General features: G+C 36.5%; 1 protein-coding gene across 1 annotated transcript in view; it reads left to right on the top strand.

Annotated features, from left to right (window-relative positions):
• The window catches only part of LOC143253735 (uncharacterized), a 68,020-nt gene that overhangs the window by 22,971 nt on the left and 26,511 nt on the right, over window positions 1-18,538 (top strand). Inside the window, exons 2-3 of the mRNA XM_076508041.1 lie at window positions 685-952; window positions 13,951-14,097. Of these exons, the coding sequence (XP_076364156.1) occupies window positions 685-952; window positions 13,951-14,097 (415 nt within the window). The remainder of the gene's footprint in view (window positions 1-684; window positions 953-13,950; window positions 14,098-18,538) is intronic.

Genomic DNA, 18,538 nt, shown 5'->3' with positions numbered 1-18,538 from the left:
GATTGTAGTTTCTATACCACTTGTTTGATTGTAGTTTCTATACCACTTGTTTGATTGTAGTTTCTATACCACTTGTTTGATTGTAGTTTCTATACCACTTGTTTGATTGTAGTTTCTATAACACTTATTTGATTGTAGTTTCTATAACATTTGTTTGATTGTAGTTTCTATAACACTTGTTTGATTGTAGTTTCTATAACACTTGTTTGATTGTAGTTTCTATAACACTTGTTTGGATGTAGTTTCTATACCACTTGTTTGATTGTAGTTTCTATACCACTTGTTTGATTGTAGTTTCTATACCACTTGTTTGATTGTAGTTTCTATACCACTTGTTTGATTGTAGTTTCTATAACACTTGTTTGATTGTAGTTTCTATACCACTTGTTTGATTGTAGTTTCTTTCTATACCACTTGTTTGATTGTAGTTTCTATAACACTTGTTTGATTGTAGTTTCTATAACACTTGTTTGATTGTAGTTTCTATACCACTTGTTTGATTGTAGTTTCTATAACACTTGTTTGATTGTAGTTTCTATAACACTTGTTTGGATGTAGTTTCTGTACCACTTGTTTGATTGTAGTTTCTATACCACTTGTTTGATTGTAGTTTCTATACCACTTCATTTACTCCTACTTCTTTAACCATAGTTGTTGACTAAAATCTTTTCTTCTTCTTCTCAGGCGAATGTTTCCCGGATACAAGGTCCGTGTGTCAGGACTGGACAAAAAGGCCAAGTACATTTTTCTTATGGATATAGTAGCAGCCGACGATTGTAGATATAAATTTCACAACAGTCGGTGGATGGTGGCCGGAAAAGCTGACCCCGAGATGCCCAAAAGGATGTACATCCACCCAGACTCTCCCAGTACTGGAGAACAGTGGATGCAGAAGGTGGTGTCCTTCCACAAACTGAAGCTGACCAACAACATCTCTGACACACATGGATATGTAAGTTCAGAATTAGATAGATCCAACTTAGCAGATATGTTAAATGATACGTGAGTAGTGACTAATTTTAATACCGCAAATCCTTCTACCGATAGGAAGGGGGGTGTTGTTATGTGTACTTGCCCGATAACTCTGATTGGATAATTTCACTAGTTTCACCTGATAATTATAATATTAAAATCTATTCTGCTTTTCTTGTTGAATAGGCCATTCGATTCTGGAACATTTTTATTCAGCTATGAATCCGTCACCTTGAAAGTACTACGTAATTGCTTACAAAATAGACGTTTTGGGCAACGTAAGCCTAATTGTAACTGACAAAGATTTCAGAAGGTAGAAAGAACCATTCAGTAGAAATTATGCATTGTTTTTAAGTGTTACACGTCGCTGTATGAAGTAATCCAGGTGTCAGTTATAATACGAATGACTTCGTCCTACTGTTGTACACATTAGGCGAAACTAAACCCAAATGACCCCGTTGACCACTTTCACAACAGATTGAATTTTCATTGATTACACCCGGTTAGTTTAAGAGATGCAACGGTTTTAGATTCAGTTCTGAGAGAAATTTCTAGAAGAACCTCAATACGTGTGGTCAGTGACAATGTGACGCTTGAAATTGAAAATATTGTGATTTTCCTCTAGACATCACACGTTTCATAGGATATTGAATTCCCAGCCACCCTCCTCCCTCCAGTAGCACAGCGGAATGTTTGCGGACTTACAACACTAGCATCAGTGTTTCGATACCCGTGGTAAAACTTACTGTGTAGCTTTGTGCTTAACCACAAAATAAACAATTCATTCTCAGTAAACACGCCGTGACTTCTATTAATTTCTTCGTGTGTCGAGTCCGACGTTAGACTAAAGCCCACTCGATCGGCCCCGTTTGGGAACCACATGATGCGCATGCTCAGCAGGTTGGTGGCGCCGGTTCCGTCTGTCGACCTGATGAATCGGTTGTCAGAATTGGTTTTTCCAAAACAAATATTCCTCGCTGTCATATCTGTGGCTTTCAGAGTTTCTGACTTTTTCTCAGTGCAAGAAGAAACCTCTGTAATCATGACTAATCTGTGAGACTGTCTTTCGTAAACCAAACTGTGTTTTGTGTATTTTTGTTTGTGCGTCTATTATGTGTGTGTGATACTCCCTAGCGAGGTTGAATGGTGGGTGGGCATGCTATGCAAATGATACGCAACCCACAGCATTTTAAACAACAGTTAGAATGTTCTATACAAAACTTTTGTGTTCGTGAAACTTTGTTTGTTTAGACATAAATCCGCCTAATGGGCTACATGCGCTATGCCCATTGCAGGGATTAAACATCTAATAGTAATCCTTGAGCCACAGGCTTATGTGATTTGAGTTGACGACGGCTTAGCATAGCCTGGGGGTTAGGGTTCTCCACTCGAAATCTTCAGGTCACATGTTTGATTCCCCCTCACTGAACATTTTTGACCTTTCAGCCTTAAGGGTGTTTTAACGTGAAGTTCAGTCTCATTGTTCGTTAGAAAAAGAGTAGCTCAAACGTTGACGGTGGATGGTGTTGACTAGCTACCTTCACTCTAATCTGTCACTGCTAAATTAGGAACAGCTAGCGCAGATAGCTCTGGAATATCTTTGCGCGAAGTTCAAACCAAACTTTGAGTTGAAATATAAATATTTATTTTTGATCCTAGAATTACGCAGGCCTGCGAATTTAAACTTCATAAAAGTCGTTTTGGTTTTAGTAACTGATTTTCCATAATTCAGCTACGCAGGTTCCGAAAACAGTATTCATTTTCTCTATCACATGAGGACGTTTTATAAATCGAGAAGAAAAAATCTTTTACTTCGATCAAATTATTATTTCGTTTACCACAAGGATTATTTTTTATTGTTACGTTTTGGTTCTAGAACGATAGATAAAACTCACGTCGCGATTGGTCAAGAGAAATCATAGCTAGCGGTTGCCAACATTTTTAGTAGTTCAGTGAAAACGATTCAATTATGTTAAAGTACGTATGACGACGTTTCGTGAACAACATGCACGTGATGGAGAAAAAATAGATACAATTTTCGTAGTCAGCGTACAAGAATTACTGTAGAACATGTAAACATTTAGAAACAATAAAACCATCGCAGGTCTGTGTTATCAATGGGTTGCATTTTTTATTACTGTAAATTAAGAATATTGTCAAAGGATGAGCAAAACTTAGTCTAAAGTACAGTTACAAATCACATGTTAATGTAAACTTCTGAAATGATCACATGTGGGTGAAGCCTGATACACTGTCATTTTTTTTTCCAGAAAATAAAATACAAAAAATCGTTTTTAACCATTTTAATTTTTTGTTTGTTTCTTAAGAGAACGGTTTGTTTTTATTTAATATTTTTAAATGTCTAAAGTTTAGGTTAATGGGACAATTGAAAACAGTACAAACATTAAACATCGTTGTATATATTTAAAATGGTCGGTATGGAAGGACGATAAACAGAACGTTAAAACCAGTGTTGTCAAAGTTCAACTCTACAGTGTTATCATCAACTTTCCTTGTGACTTCAAGACACACCCCAAGAAATGCCCCAAAGATGGGGCTGGGGTAAGGGAAGTATTGTACTTGAGGTATAATGTGTTACTTTGAACGCAAGCTGAAAATATACAAGTTCTGATGTTTCGTGGATAAGCCACCTTGCTGGTCGCTAAGAAACGTCGAAAACAATTAATTCCTTTTTGTTGTTGTTTGTTGAACATAATGAAGTAAAGAACATTCTCTAAGCTATTTGTTGTTTCTTATTTGTTATTATTGTGTCAAAACCATTTTTTGTTTGTTTTGGAATTACGTGCAAAAGCTACTCGAGGACTATAGCCGTTAACCGCCCTAAATTTAGTTGTGATAGGCTAGAGTGAAAGTAGCTAGCTAGTCGACACCACCCACTGCCAACTCTTGAGCTACTCTTTTACCAATGAAAATTGGGATTGACCATCACAATATAACGCCCTTACGGCTGAAAGGGTATTCGTGTTCAGTAAAGGGACTCAAACTCGCAACCAGTAAGTTTTTGTTGTTGTATTTTTTTGGGGGGATGAGCTGTTTCTGGTTGCGAACATTTTTTATGCCTGAGAAAAAGTTACTTTTGGAATGTGTTGGTTATAATATACACTTGTATAATGTTTCATCCACTTGTTTATTGGTTAGAAGAAGCACGTGTGTAATGTCCCGTCTGATTATTTATTAATTACAATATACACTTACATAACCTATAACCTAAAATAGAGCTATTGGCTATAATATATACTCGTGCTCAATGTTCATAGAAAATAACGATAAACTTCGTGAAAAAATGTGTCTGAAGTTTGGATTTTACAAAAGAATAGAATAAAAACGACCAGGTAGATGGAATCACCACCCTGACCCGCAAAATATATAAGTAATTTTATCTCGTTATTTCTAAATGGGAGATATAATACATACTGTGTGATTTTTATTTTTTTGTTCTTATTATCGCTACTGTTGTTTTATTATAGAGATTGTTTTAGATTATTAATTTAGTACATGAATGTAGGACTAACCCATATCGCCTAAGCTGGCCGAATTTTGTGGAATATTATTGGGTTTATGGCCAATAACATCGTTACAATGAGGGTGCCTAATGAATGAAACAGTACTTTTTAATGTGTATAAAAGCCCTCCAGTGACACTTTCCAGACCTACAATGCTAGAAACCGGGGTTAGATCCCCGTGGTGGGCATGATACGTATATCCCTTTGCGTAGCTTTGTGCTTAAATTACAAACAGACAAACGACTATGTTTAAGTGACAACATAGAGACTGTATATTTAATGAGTCATATACATTACTCAGTACGATCAGAAATTAATATTAATATGCGTAAATTTTGAATTAAGAAAATATTCTTAAATCTAAACTGTGTCGGAAAAATAAATAAAAAGCGGCCTCAGTGGGAAAAGATGATCCCGTATTGCCTGAACTTGTTTAGTAATTAGTAACACGAGTTACTGTAGCTAGGGTTCGCACGCTACTTAAGTCAGAGAGAAGCAGGTGACAACTATCCGTTCACTGATGGTCCTGGCGCCGGTTTTCAGACCAAGCAGAGCCCGCTAGGGGGCCCATAGCTCGCGGGGACAAGTAGCCTACATCCGCAGTCTATCTAATACAGTATATCAATTGGGTGTAGAGATGTAGGCCGCCATGTTGCTCACTGATTAACGCGACTGATAACTAAGAAGTACGTGGGCTTTGTCTCCGACAAAAATGACTAAAGCTTATAAACCATACTGTCATTGTTTTAGGGTTGTCTGGAGGCGGATGGAGAGGGGGGAAGAGATTATGGAGGCAGCTAACAAACGATGGTCGTGGTGACAGGTATTCAGGGGGTTAGACGAGGGGAAAAGAATTTTTTTTTTCCGCACCGTATAGATGATGACTGTGGAGAGGGGATTTACAAGTGAAACGGCCCGTGCCATGAACGCAGAAGGAGGACTCTCCGAGTAGAAGTCTTTGTCACAGATCTAATCAATACGAGAAGCACCACCGCCGGCACCACTGAACGGACAAACCAACAGCTTGTAAGAATCGTTAAGAGTGTGGATTCTCAAGTCCGAGACGATGAAGCTAAGTACTGATAAAAATATCCGCAAAGGAAAACGATAAACGCGCGGAGATAAAGCGAACAATAGAACATTTTCGTCGAGTTATTTTTCTTGTTGTTGGTTTTGTTTTGTTCGACACAGAAAGTAAAAACAAATATATTTTTGTTATATTTTAATATTTGTATCGTACTCTGTCATTCCTTTTGCTGTTGTACGCACTTTGTTTTCAACACTGGAATATTGTTTTTGATGTTATATAGAAAAGGTTCTTGTGTTAGGCCTACATAAATCCTTTGGGCTTGAACAATTCGTCGTCACGTGCATACATCTTTCACCTAAGTAATTCTCCTTCAGTCAGTAATGTTATATCATTATCTTTATTCTTAGCGTAACTGATCACGTGGTCAACATCGCTAGTTATAAAATTACATATTAAACTGGTTATCAACGTGACCTCAATTATTCATCATGTTAATATTCACAGCTAATACTCAGTATGACCCGTTTTCCACAAGACTATCGTTATTCATCGTGTTAATATTCACAGCTAATACTCAGTATGACCTGTTTTCCACAAGACTATCGTTATTCATCATGTTAATATTCACAGCTAATACTCAGTATGACCTGTTTTCCACAAGACTATCGTTATTCATCATGTTAATATTCACCTCTAATACTCAGTATGACCCGTTTTCCACAAGACTATCGGTATTCATCATGTTAATATTCACAGCTAATACTTAGTATGACCCGTTTTCCACAAGACTATCGTTATTCATCATGTTAATATTCACAGCTAATACTCAGTATGACCCGTTTTCCACAAGACTATCGTTATTCATCATGTTAATATTCACAGCTAATACTCAGTATGACCCGTTTTCCACAAGACTATCGTTATTCATCATGTTATTATTCACAGCTAAAAGTCGGTACAGTTTGTCTTTCAATATTATTTTCATTTTTAGCCATTAATATAGTGTTGTATTAAATTCCAAATGTGTGTTATTATTGTTATTACCTCATTAATACCCGTTGTATTAGCCAGTATGGTTTTAATTAGTTACAGTGATTTATTTTTTTTGTTTTCTTTGTTTTTGCACTGTTGGGTATTTTTACCCCAACGTTCTCTCTACGTTCAGTTTCTGAAATACTTAGAAATCTGATAGTTATAAAGTGTATTTCGTCTTAAACACAAACAGACAAACAAAACACTAAATACTCCACGTTTCTTAACCTGGTGATATTCGTGGTTGAGCCTAAACACAGCAGTTTACATTCTCGTCACATCCAACACACTCGCCCTTTCAATCGTGGAGACGTCATAACGATGGTGAAAGAGTAGCCCAAGAGTTGGCGGTAGGTGGTGATGACTAGTTGTCTTCCGTCTGGTTTTACACTGCTAAATTAGGCACGGATAACCCTCGTGTCGCTTTGCGCGAAATTCAAAACAAACAATCAAACAGAGTTTCACACAAACCCATTTTTATTTATACATGTTTACCTTCTTGAATGCTAGATTACCTTCAAACTGCCCCTTTGTTCTACGCTTTTTTTATTATTTTTGTTTGGGCTGGGGTTTGCTCAAGAACCCAAAAATTTGTTAGAAAGAGAAAATGGTTGAATAGAATGAGTAGTTATTGTCATAGTCAATGAGATGAAATTATTATATTTTATTAATTTTTTCTGATATATATATATATATATATAATACGCGAAGGATCACTAAATACTGCTTTAAAAATTCAGTAAATTAAGGATTATGTATTTGGCGCGCATTATTGTGCAATTCTGAAATTGTATTAATGCTAAATGCAGTTCTGCGTGACAGAGTTTAAATGTACTATAATATGTTAAGCCTTTTACAGTGGCTAATCTCTTATAAATTTTGTTTAATAGCAGTCAGACGATATCACAAGCTCAATAAAAATCCTCCCTCTGGTGATAAAAAAGATTGAGCGGAAATATAAAATTATTTATGTATTTCTTTTTTTTTTCGTTATTAGTGTACCCGCGATACAACAATTGAAACAAAACGTAGGGCTAGAACAGCAACAAGAAGAAAAAAAAAAGACTTTAAATATTTTTTTTAACCACAAAATAAAATCGTGTAATGGTGTAGTATATATGAATTCAGGTATTCAAAACATAAAATCAAATATTAGCTGAGAAATCATCGCAGTATTAGAGTATATTGTTAGCGATGAAATCATCGAAGTATTAAAGTATATTCTTAGCGAACAAATCATTGTAGCTTTGAAATGTATGAGTAAGAATTCAGAATATGAAACCATAAATGCAGAAGTGATGTTCACGCAATCCGTCATTGCTCATAATTTACCCCTCGCTGAAGCTGATCATGCAAGACATCTATTCAGAAAAATGTTCCCATACTCTGATATGGCTGTGCTAGAACCAAAACTACAGCCATTGTACAAATGTTGGGTTGCGAAGATGACAAAGTGATTTCAAGCATACTTAGTAACAGTGTTTACAGTTTAGCCACAGATGGATCCACAGACATGGATGACTCGAAACTGTATCCAGTGGTTGTACGATATCTTGACCCTTTGCTTGGAAAAATTGTTTGTTCTCTTTTGATAATGGTGGAATGGAAAGAAGCTTCAACGGGAGAGAATATTTTCAAGCTTTTGGACCACGAACTGACAAAGAGGAAAATTCCATGGGAAAACTGTCTTAGTTTTTCTTCAGACAGTGCCTCAGTTATGTCTGGTATAGGTAAAGGTGTGATGGGACACATCTCAAGACGACAGCCTAGCATTTACTTCATGGGCTGTGCCTGTCACCTCATGAATATTGCTGCCCAGAAAGCTTCCAGAGAACTGCCCTGCCCAATTTCTGATATATTGATAGATGTCTATTATTTTCTGGACAAAAGTGCAAGCAGAAAACAACATTTCAAAGAGTTTCAAGGATTGTATGACAAAGACACAAGAAAAATTCTACAACTTGTTAATACAAGATGGCTATCACGTGGGGTGTGCCTCAAAAGAATATTGGACATGTGAAAACCATTGAAGAAGTATTTTCACTGTGAAAAGGAAAAACTAGATTCAAAAGGATCTAAACGTGCAGCTCAGTCAGGCAGCAAGACTTTAACAGTCAAGACACCCTCCCAGCCACACAGGAACACACTCAAGATATCCTCTCAGCCACACAGGGACACAGTCAAGACACCCTCCCAGCCACACAGGGACACACTCAAGATATCCTATCAACCACACAGGGACACAAGACAACAGTCTCCAAAAGCAGACAAAGAAACATTTGATATAACTCAATATATGTTTAGGCAGTCTGACCTTGAACTAAAGAAGAGACAATCAATGAAAAAAGAGAAGAAAACGAAAGCTAGCAAGGAAGTAACCAAGAAAAGTTATGCACAGAGTGAGTTAGATAAGTTAACAGTTTTCTTGGACAACAAAATGAACTTGTTATTTTGTCTTTTTCTTCAGTCTGCAATTCTTCTATTTAAGCAAGCCAATTTGATATTGCAAAGAGAAGAACCTTGCATACACATTATGTATAGAACTCTGATTACACAAGTTAAAAATATAATTGTCAGATACATCAAACCAGAATATCTTGAATGCAACATCACTGAACTTGACTACAACAATGAATCCTTACACAAATCTGATGAGGCAGTTTCTACTGGAAATACTGCCAAGGAATACATTGTTAAATATGAAAAGGACCTGGACCTTATCAGCTTCTGCACCAGTGTCAATAAATACTATATTGCAGCTACAAATTACATGATGAAACATTTCCCCTCTAAATGATGTACTTCTGATTCACGCAGAGGTTGCTGATCCAAAACTGAAAGTCAGCAAAGATTTCTCTTCTCACCGCTTCTTCACAGACAGGTATCCTGTCCTTGTCAATACACATGAGCACAACACTATTGACAAGTTGAAAGGGCAATATTTGAACTATCAAATTGATACTTTCTCAGAAACTGTCCTTCAGTTGAATGTTGACAAGTTTTGGGTTCAGCTGTCTACAGTTAAGGATGGAAATGGCAACCAGAAGTATGACATTCTGTGTTATGCTTGGAATTCTTACAATCTTCCATTCTAATGCTGACAGTGAAAGGATATTTCATTTAGTGACTAAAAACAAAAGCAAGTTCAGACCAAACTTGAGCACCTCAGTATTATAACACACAAGATGTGTTTGCAGTGAAATGGACAATGTTGTTATAACTCCCAACCAGCCAGAGACATTCTCATGAAAGCAAAGGCTGCAACAGCTGCAAAGCTATTACAATAAGTGTCATAAACATGATATAAACTCGTCCTTACACAAAGGCTTTTTCTGCTTACTGTTTGTACATGTTCAATGTTGTTTTACCAGTATGTTTGTTACTCTGAACTAAATAAAAGACATAATTTCAAAAGAATTTTTTAAAATTTATTTATTAAATACACAAAACACAGTCATAAATGAGCAATCTATAGCAGTAATAATAATAGTTATAATAATAATAAACAGGTTAGAGACATTGGTCAGGCCAAGTAGCCGCAAATGATAACGGGCTCTTTCTACAATCATTACGCTCAGTCATTTGAAATAGTTGGCATCTCTGCATTAACCCGTGTATTTATAATGCGAATAGTAGGAAATATGCTGTAATTTTTACTCCACGAGTCGATGTATTTATAATGCGAACGGTAGGAAATGCACTGTAATTTTAACTCCATTAGCCCACGTATTTATAATGCGGATGTAAGAAACGTTGAAAAATTAGTTTCACAACCACGTGTTATGTATTCTCTTTTTACACCACAGATATAAATCGCTAAAATTGAATGTTTAACATGAGATCGTGCAATTATTTTTTGGTTTTAAATATGAATCTGGTAAAGTAATTAGTTGTTTTTATATTTATTCAAACATTACATTTCCCATCGATTTGTTAATACTCTAGAAAATATGGCGGGAGTAGTGTTAAGGCACTCAGAATCTATAGATTTATATGACGGGATTCAGCCCCGATGTGAAATGTTCTGAGGGGAGGACTCATGAAATCCTCAATAAAGATTTTAGTAATGGAACAAGGCTATTTCCCCGTTTAGTATATCATGTCGTTAATAACGTAAAGCTAGTAGGGACATTTTCATCACAGTTTCGCATTTACTTCAACGTAAAAATAACGTTTTTTAGTGTTATTTTCTGATACAAAAAGTTTGGTCTATTCTAGAAACTGAAACATAAATATGTGGTCTGGCGTATCTAAGTGGTTAGGTCTCTTGCGATTTGATGGCCAAGCGTGTTAAGGCGCGCGACTCGTAATCTGAGGGTCGCGGGTTCGCATCCCCGTCGCACCAAACATGCTCGCCCTTTCAGCCGTGGGGGCGTTATAACGTGATGGTCAATCCCACTATTCATTGGTAAAAGAGTAGCCCAAGAGTTGGCGGTGTGTGGTGATGACTAGCTGCTTTCCCTCTAGTCCTACACTACTAAATTAGGGACGGCTAGCACAGATAGACCTCTAGTAGCTTTGCGTGAAATTCACAAAACTAACTAACAAAAAACAAACTCTTGCGATTTGAGATTCGCAGGTTCGAATCTTCGTCCTACCCAACATGCTCGCCTTTTCAGCCATTGGGGCGTCATAATGTGTCGGTCAATTCTAGTGTGTTTTTTTGTAAAATAAGTCGCCCCAAAATTGGCGATGGCCCTTTCTTTAGCCTTTCACTGCTAAAATATAGAAGTCTATCACAGATGGACCTAGTGTAGCTTTGCGTGAAATTCAAACATCGTATACACGTGACAAACTATTTCGATGTTCAATAAATTTGATAGAGATGCTTTTGAACATATTGATATACTTACTAACTACTTCTTTATAAATAATTCAGACACTCCCACACACCCTTTGGTGGCTCAACGGTAAACTTTCAGGCGTACGATGTTATACTTCGGGATTGTAACACTTAAGGGAGGCTCGGCATTACTAGGTGGTTAAGGCACTCGACTCGTAATGCGAGGGGCGCGGGTTCGAAACCTCGTCGTACCAAACATGCTCGTACTTTCAGCCGTCGGGGTGCTACAATGTGATAAAACAGTAGCCTACGAATCTAAATTAGGGACGGCTAGCGCAGATAGCCCTCGTGTAGCTTTGCCCGAAATTTAAAAAACAACAACACTTATGGTAAGTTGAAGACGATTGCCATTTGCAGCTTCGTTAAAACAATCAAATATGCGTATATGATTTCTGGATGAACTGCTTAAAACTGCTTTTTTAAATTACTTAAAAAATATGTTTCCCCAAACTTGATTATTCGTTTGTTATAGTCGGTCAGCGGTAGGTTAACGGATTTGCCATGCTAAACTTTGGAGCTCGATTACCCTCTGTTGGTAACGCGCATGTAGTACTAGCGTGCGAGGTACATTTTCTAGTTTTAGAAGGAGACTGTGGAGGTAGAGAACTAAGAATGTCTGTATGGAATTACCAGATAGAACTGTAGTTGGTTTGTATGTATTAATAAGAATTCCGATATAGATTGTTTGTTTGATTTAGAGCGATAGAACATATGGATTCTGCCCACTACGGGTAATCGAACCCCTTATTTTAGCCTTATAAGTCCATCACCTTACCATTAACCAGGTGGAGGATAATTCTGATAAAACTTGTTTGTTTGTTTGTTTTTAATTTCGCACAAAGCTACTCGAAGGCTATCTGCGCTAGCCGTCCCTAATTTAGATTCTTAGGCTACTGTCACATTGTAGCACCCCGACGGCTGAAAGTACGAGCATGTTTGGTACGACGAGGTTTCGTGCTAGCCGTCCCTAATTTTAGTAGTGTAAGACGAAAGGGAAGGCAGCTAGTCATCACCACCCACCGCCAACTCTTGGGCTACTCTATTACTAACGAATAGTGGGATTGACCGTACCATTATGACGCACCCACGGCTGAAAGGGCGAGAATGTTTGGCGCGACGGGGATACGAACCCGCGACCCTCATATTACGAGTCGCACGCCTTAACACGCTTGGCCATGCCGGGCCTCTGATAAAGCACCTAAAACGCTGTGATTCACTTGTTTAGCGCCATCTAGTGTGATGGTAAGGAAATAATATCATTTTCTCTTCTTTGTGTGTCTGTGTGTGCTTGCGCATTACATCCTATAAGTTTTAAATAGTTTCAACAAGCCAGTTGAAAGATTTACAAGTACCCTAACTCATACAGTTACTTGCTTGTTCATACCATTATGGGGCCCGGTATGGCCAGATGGATAAGGCACTCGACTCCTAATCTGAGGGCCGCTGGTTCGAATCCCTGTCACACCAAACGTGCTTGCCCGTGAGAGTTGACGGTGGGTGCTGATGACGAGCTGCCTTCCCTCTCGTCCTACACTGCTAAATTAAGGACGGCTATCGCAGATAGACCTCGTGTAGCTTTGCGCGAAATTCAAAACACTACAATATAATCCTTTTCCAATATATCGGTAATATATATTGCCTGGTGTTATAAATATTTGGTGTTAAAATAAAAATAAATAGCATTGTGTTGTTAAACTATCTATTTTTTCCAATCCTTACGGTAACAAATAATTATTACATTTTATAATACTATGGAATTAATATATTTTAATTTAATCCAGTAATTCAGATAGAAAAGATAATGAATTCGAATATTTCATAACTATTGATTATCTAATAAAAGCTGTAGATAACCGGCGTTTGTTTGTTTGTCGTTAAGTTCAAAAGCTACACGTTGAACCATTTTTACTGTGTCCACCTCGGATATCAAACTTGAATATTACCATCGTAAGTCAGGAGAGTTACCGCACTAGAGGTCGATTAGCACTTAGCGTCAATTTCAGCCACAACCAAGCGTTACGACGCACGTGTACATGTAACACGACATCTTCTAAAATTATGTTCTTTAGCGTTACTGGAAACCCAACGTAATTCAAGTTTGGTTTTAAAAAGAACTAGACATGTAAAGGTTTTAAATAAACCTTCCGTAAAACACACGTGTTGCTTTTAAACCGATGTTTACCTAACTAATACTCCTGAAAACAAAAACGTTTCTGTCTGAAATTTCATTTTGACTGGATCATTCATCTGCCTTCTAGTTTAGCTAATGACAACGTTTTAACCAAGTAGGTTTTAACTTATTCGAGTAGAACACGCTTCAACGCTGATCAAATATTATTACAAAAGTGATTGTGTTGTTGTCGTTTTGAATTAAGCACAAATCTACACCATGGGCTATCTATGCTCTGCCCACCCCGGGCATCGAAACCCGGATTTTACCGTTGTAAGTCCGTAGACATACCGCTGAACCACTGGGGGGCCAAGTGATTGTGTCATAGCGTTTTCTATAAACTGATCTTCATCTAAGTTTTCTTTTATTCGTTTCTCAGACTATCCTGAACTCGATGCACAAGTACCAGCCGAGGTTTCATCTTGTCCGGGCTAACGATATTCTCAAGCTACCGTACAGTACGTTCCGTACGTACGTCTTCAAGGAGACCGAATTTATCGCTGTCACAGCCTATCAAAATGAAAAGGTCAGTGAATCTGAGTTAGGGTTAACTTATAAATATCAAATCAGATGAAAAGATAAATAACTCAAGAAAATAGATTGATAGACAGAGAGATAAATAAATATAAGTAAGCAGTCAAACGTACAGATGGTTGTTGACCTCTAGAGAATTTCTTTTTTGAATTTTCGCACAAAGCTAAACGAGGGCTATCTGCGCTAGCCGTCCCTAATTTAGCACTGTAAAATTAGAGAGAAGGAAGCTACTATTTTACCAACAAATAGCGGGATTGCCCGTCACATTATAATGTCTCCACGGTTGAAAAGGCGAGCATGTTTGGTGTGACGGAGATTCGAACCCATGATCCTCATATTACGAGTCGAGCGCCCTTGATGACCCTAAACAGTATGTTATTTTAAATGGGAGGAAACGCTATTTGTGACAATCAGTTTCGTAACGAAAGTTTATTTATCTCGACGCGGCTGATAGGGTATAGAAGTCAGTCTGATAAGGTCCAGGTAGCCGTAAAGACGCTGATACGTTTAGTCGATTTCTCTGATTCCTTTTTTTAGTTTTCTGATAATGGAGAAAAGTGAACAATATTATTAGACTTCAAAATGGCGTTTTTATATCTTTCATTAGTGACGATTGGGTATCTGTAATAAACCGGAGTATTTTAATGACGGAGAAACGGAAAAAAATCAAATTAGCTGCATGTTGACATATTTATTGAAACAATTTTCATACCTTTATGATTTCTGAAAAATGATTTTTTATAGTAATTAGCATATTTGACCACGCCTTTCACACTTACACTTTCGCGAATCACATTCTCGTAGTTGATGTCGGAATGGCACGATGCGAGGTCACGTGTTTGTCCTACTTATGCGAAATAGCAAGTAATGGGCATAATACAAGGTAGTATTAATATGATGCGTGTTAATGAAAATATGGCGTGATCTAGGGAATCAGAATAACTCGTGATAAAATAATAATTAAAGAGTGGCTGAGCGTCTGTGCATAACTTAACATGTTCTAGAGCAGGGGTTCCCAACCAGGGGTGCGAATTTTATTTCATTGCATGAATGAAAATTTATTTTTTGTTGGCCATGTAAGGTTTATGCAACTTTTAGTTTGTTGTAATATTTTTTCCTTTCCAAATGTTTTGTTTCTGTTTATATATCATTAAAACTAATTATAAAAATTTGTGTTGACCACCTTCACCTTTATTCTTAAATAAATAATTACTATGAGGGGTGCGAGAACATATTAAAATTTTTTAGGGGTGCGGGTCATAAAAAAGTTGGGAACCACTGTTCTGGAGAATCGGAGGAACTAGTGTTAAAATAATAATTAAAGAGTGTCTGATTATCTGTACATAATTTAACATGTTCTAGGGAATCAGAGGAACTCCTGATAAAATAGTAATTAAAGAGTGTCTGAACATCTGTACATAATTTAACATGTTCTAGAGAATCAGAGGAACTCCTGATAAAATAATAATTAAAGAGTGTCTGAACATCTGTACATAACATAATGCCTGAAAATTAACTTCTGTATGTGCAAAATATTTTTACACAGTGTGCAAACTAAGCTCTGACTACCTTTTATTTGTCTGTCAGTTTTTCACTATTTTTGTTTTTTAGGGGAACTTGAAAACGGTGTAACTTAGATCATGTTTTATAATATTTGATACTAATACTTAGCCTGAAACTGTCACACTTATTTTGTGGGCATATCTTAATAAGTTTATTGTCTTCTGTGTTCTACACAGACATTTCTTATAATCTGGAATAACTTTATAATCATTTTTATCACTTTAATTCCGTGGTTCTCAGCTTGTTTTATTTTCGGGCCACACTTTTATTTTTTATTTCGTATTGCCAGTATCTCTGCGAACTTCAATGGAATGCATATCCGTTCCTTATATATATATATATATATACTGTCGCTCCATTTCTGTAATATGTCTAACATAATAATAATAATAATATTTTGAAATTATTTTCTTAAAATGTGCATCAAATGGCAGTAAGTCCGCAAACAATAAAGAGGAGAGATTGTATCTCTGCTTCTGTGCTAATCGTATATCTACTGATACTTCTCTAAGGTACATTTTATAATTCCCACAATGTACTTTGTAAACTAGTTTTATTTTTCTGCCTTTTACGAGGGACGTTTTTTTATATTGGCTCTGTGCAATGAATATTGTATTAAAATATCATCAGAGGTATGTTAAGATTCTGTATTTATACTCTGTTTCCTTTAGGAATTAAACATTAATGCAACTGATGTGTAATCTTTATACACCGAGAGTTTCAAAGAGCACTTCTTGAGTTCAGACAAGTGAGGTCATGAAACCGATGGACACTGTTTGTGAAGGTCACTGTGTAAACCAGGCAGAAAACAACGTATATGTTACACTGACTTGTTTGAAACTGCAAGAACATAATTTCGGACGATGGCTTTCGTGCCACGACCTACACATGATGACACCATGACGTCATGAGAACACAACATGCAATCGTTCAAGTTCTACTGCATGGCCAAATTCATCCACACATCGACTTTCACAACGCTGTGTCCATCGGTTTCATGAACACCGTCACTGGAAGAATAAATGTGTTCTTGAAGCACCTGATGTGTACATGTAGGACAGAAATAAACATCCAGCAACACTGTGCAACTTCTTCCTGAAGTACGGCCTTGAAAATAGCTGCTGTTCCTTTAACAGTAGGTTCATTAGGTACTCTAAGGAATTTTTTTTAAATGAATAAATTAAAATTATTCGTGTCTTTCTCAACCAAAAAGCACAACGTGTGTAATAGAAACAGCAAAAGCTACATAGTTTTCGTGCTTAGATTCGTTATTATAACGAACGTTAAACTGTGTGGTGATATTGTTGGATACGTGATTAGTTTCATTGTTACAACGAACGTCAAATTATTTAACAACATAACTGGGAAATGTGCTAAGTTACACGATTATTGCGAACATCAAATTACATGATAATGCTGCTGGAAGCGCTTAGGTTTCCATTTATAACAAACGTGAAACTAAATTACGATATTGCTAGAAAACATGAGGCGGCAGTAACATGTATAAAATAATACAAGCAGGATATCAGAAAGAGTTCTATATGGTGCCACCCCTTTCGAGATTTGTTTTTCACCATTGTTAGTTCGAAACCTAGCGTGAGAAAAGCTTCCTGGATTTAATCTCCTTGCCAGGATGTGTTTCCTGTGTATTGTTTAGGAGTGGATTGTTTATTTCCGTATACATTCTATATTATGCGTACATTTTCAATATTGGAAGAAAATCTTTCGACTCTTACCAGGATACTTATTGTAATGACAGTGAAGCATGCTTAGTCGTTTAACAATTTAACTTACACTGTTGGTCGTTTCTTTAATGTCTACAAAAAGTATGCTATCCTACAGCGGCAGTGTTTTTAAGTTTACCGTGATTTAGTATATACCTCTCATCAACGTAGAAATCATTTGGTTTTCTTAACAATTATTGGACTACTGAACACAAACTGATAATTTTAACCAGTTATTTTGTTGTTATTGTTGAAATAAAAGTTGTCCCCTATTTAAACGTTAAAGAACCTAAAGAATGAAGATTGTTAATTTTAACCAGTTATTTTTTGTTGTTGAAATAAAAGTTGTCCCCTCTTTAAAAATTAAAATACCTAATGTACACGAAATTTATAGTAAATGTTTCTTTTTGTCAGTTTATGATGTTTTAAATAACAAGTTAAAACAAGAACAAACCTCCTCGTGAAAATCTAAATAAATTCTACTATTTTTTCTATAAATAGTTAAGTAAATACGCAGGAATTTAGCTGCGAATAATCAAATACAACTCAACATATCTTATATTTTTGGTCCATCTAGTCCTTATTACTAGTTTCATTCAACAGTACTCCTCACCTTGAGTATATTAAATCTACAATGTTGACAACTTTGCTGGCTTAATTCTAGAGCCGGTAACATAACACTCAGTTCTAATATTCATAACATGACTAGCATAAGTCTACAATGCCTACACCAAGTCTCTATTTTCTTTAAAATATGTTAAGTTTACAGTATATCATGTCCGTCTTAAATCTGCAGTGCTCATAACACACTATCCATAATGCAGATAAGTCTACAATATATCATGACTAGCCTAAATCTGCATTGCTAAGCATAGTTTAGCATATACGAGGTAGCTTAAGTGTAACATGGCTAGCTTAATTAATTTAAGTCTATATGCCCTACGATTGGCTAACCTCTGAAGACTCAGTTTAACCAATAGCTAGCTCAACTCTGTAGTCACCATAACGTAGCTCGAGTGTACAATATATCAAAACTAGCTCAAGTGTGCAGTATCTATAGTGTAGGAATGTGTAGTTAGTTTAGGCCTAACATGTGTAGTTTAAGGTTTGTTCAACATTCTTCTAATGAATGGTACTCAGTTTTTT

The sequence above is a fragment of the Tachypleus tridentatus genome, chromosome 6 (assembly GCF_004210375.1).
Source record: "Tachypleus tridentatus isolate NWPU-2018 chromosome 6, ASM421037v1, whole genome shotgun sequence".
NCBI lineage: Eukaryota > Metazoa > Arthropoda > Merostomata > Xiphosura > Limulidae > Tachypleus > Tachypleus tridentatus.
This window is presented reverse-complemented; position numbering and strand designations above follow the sequence as displayed.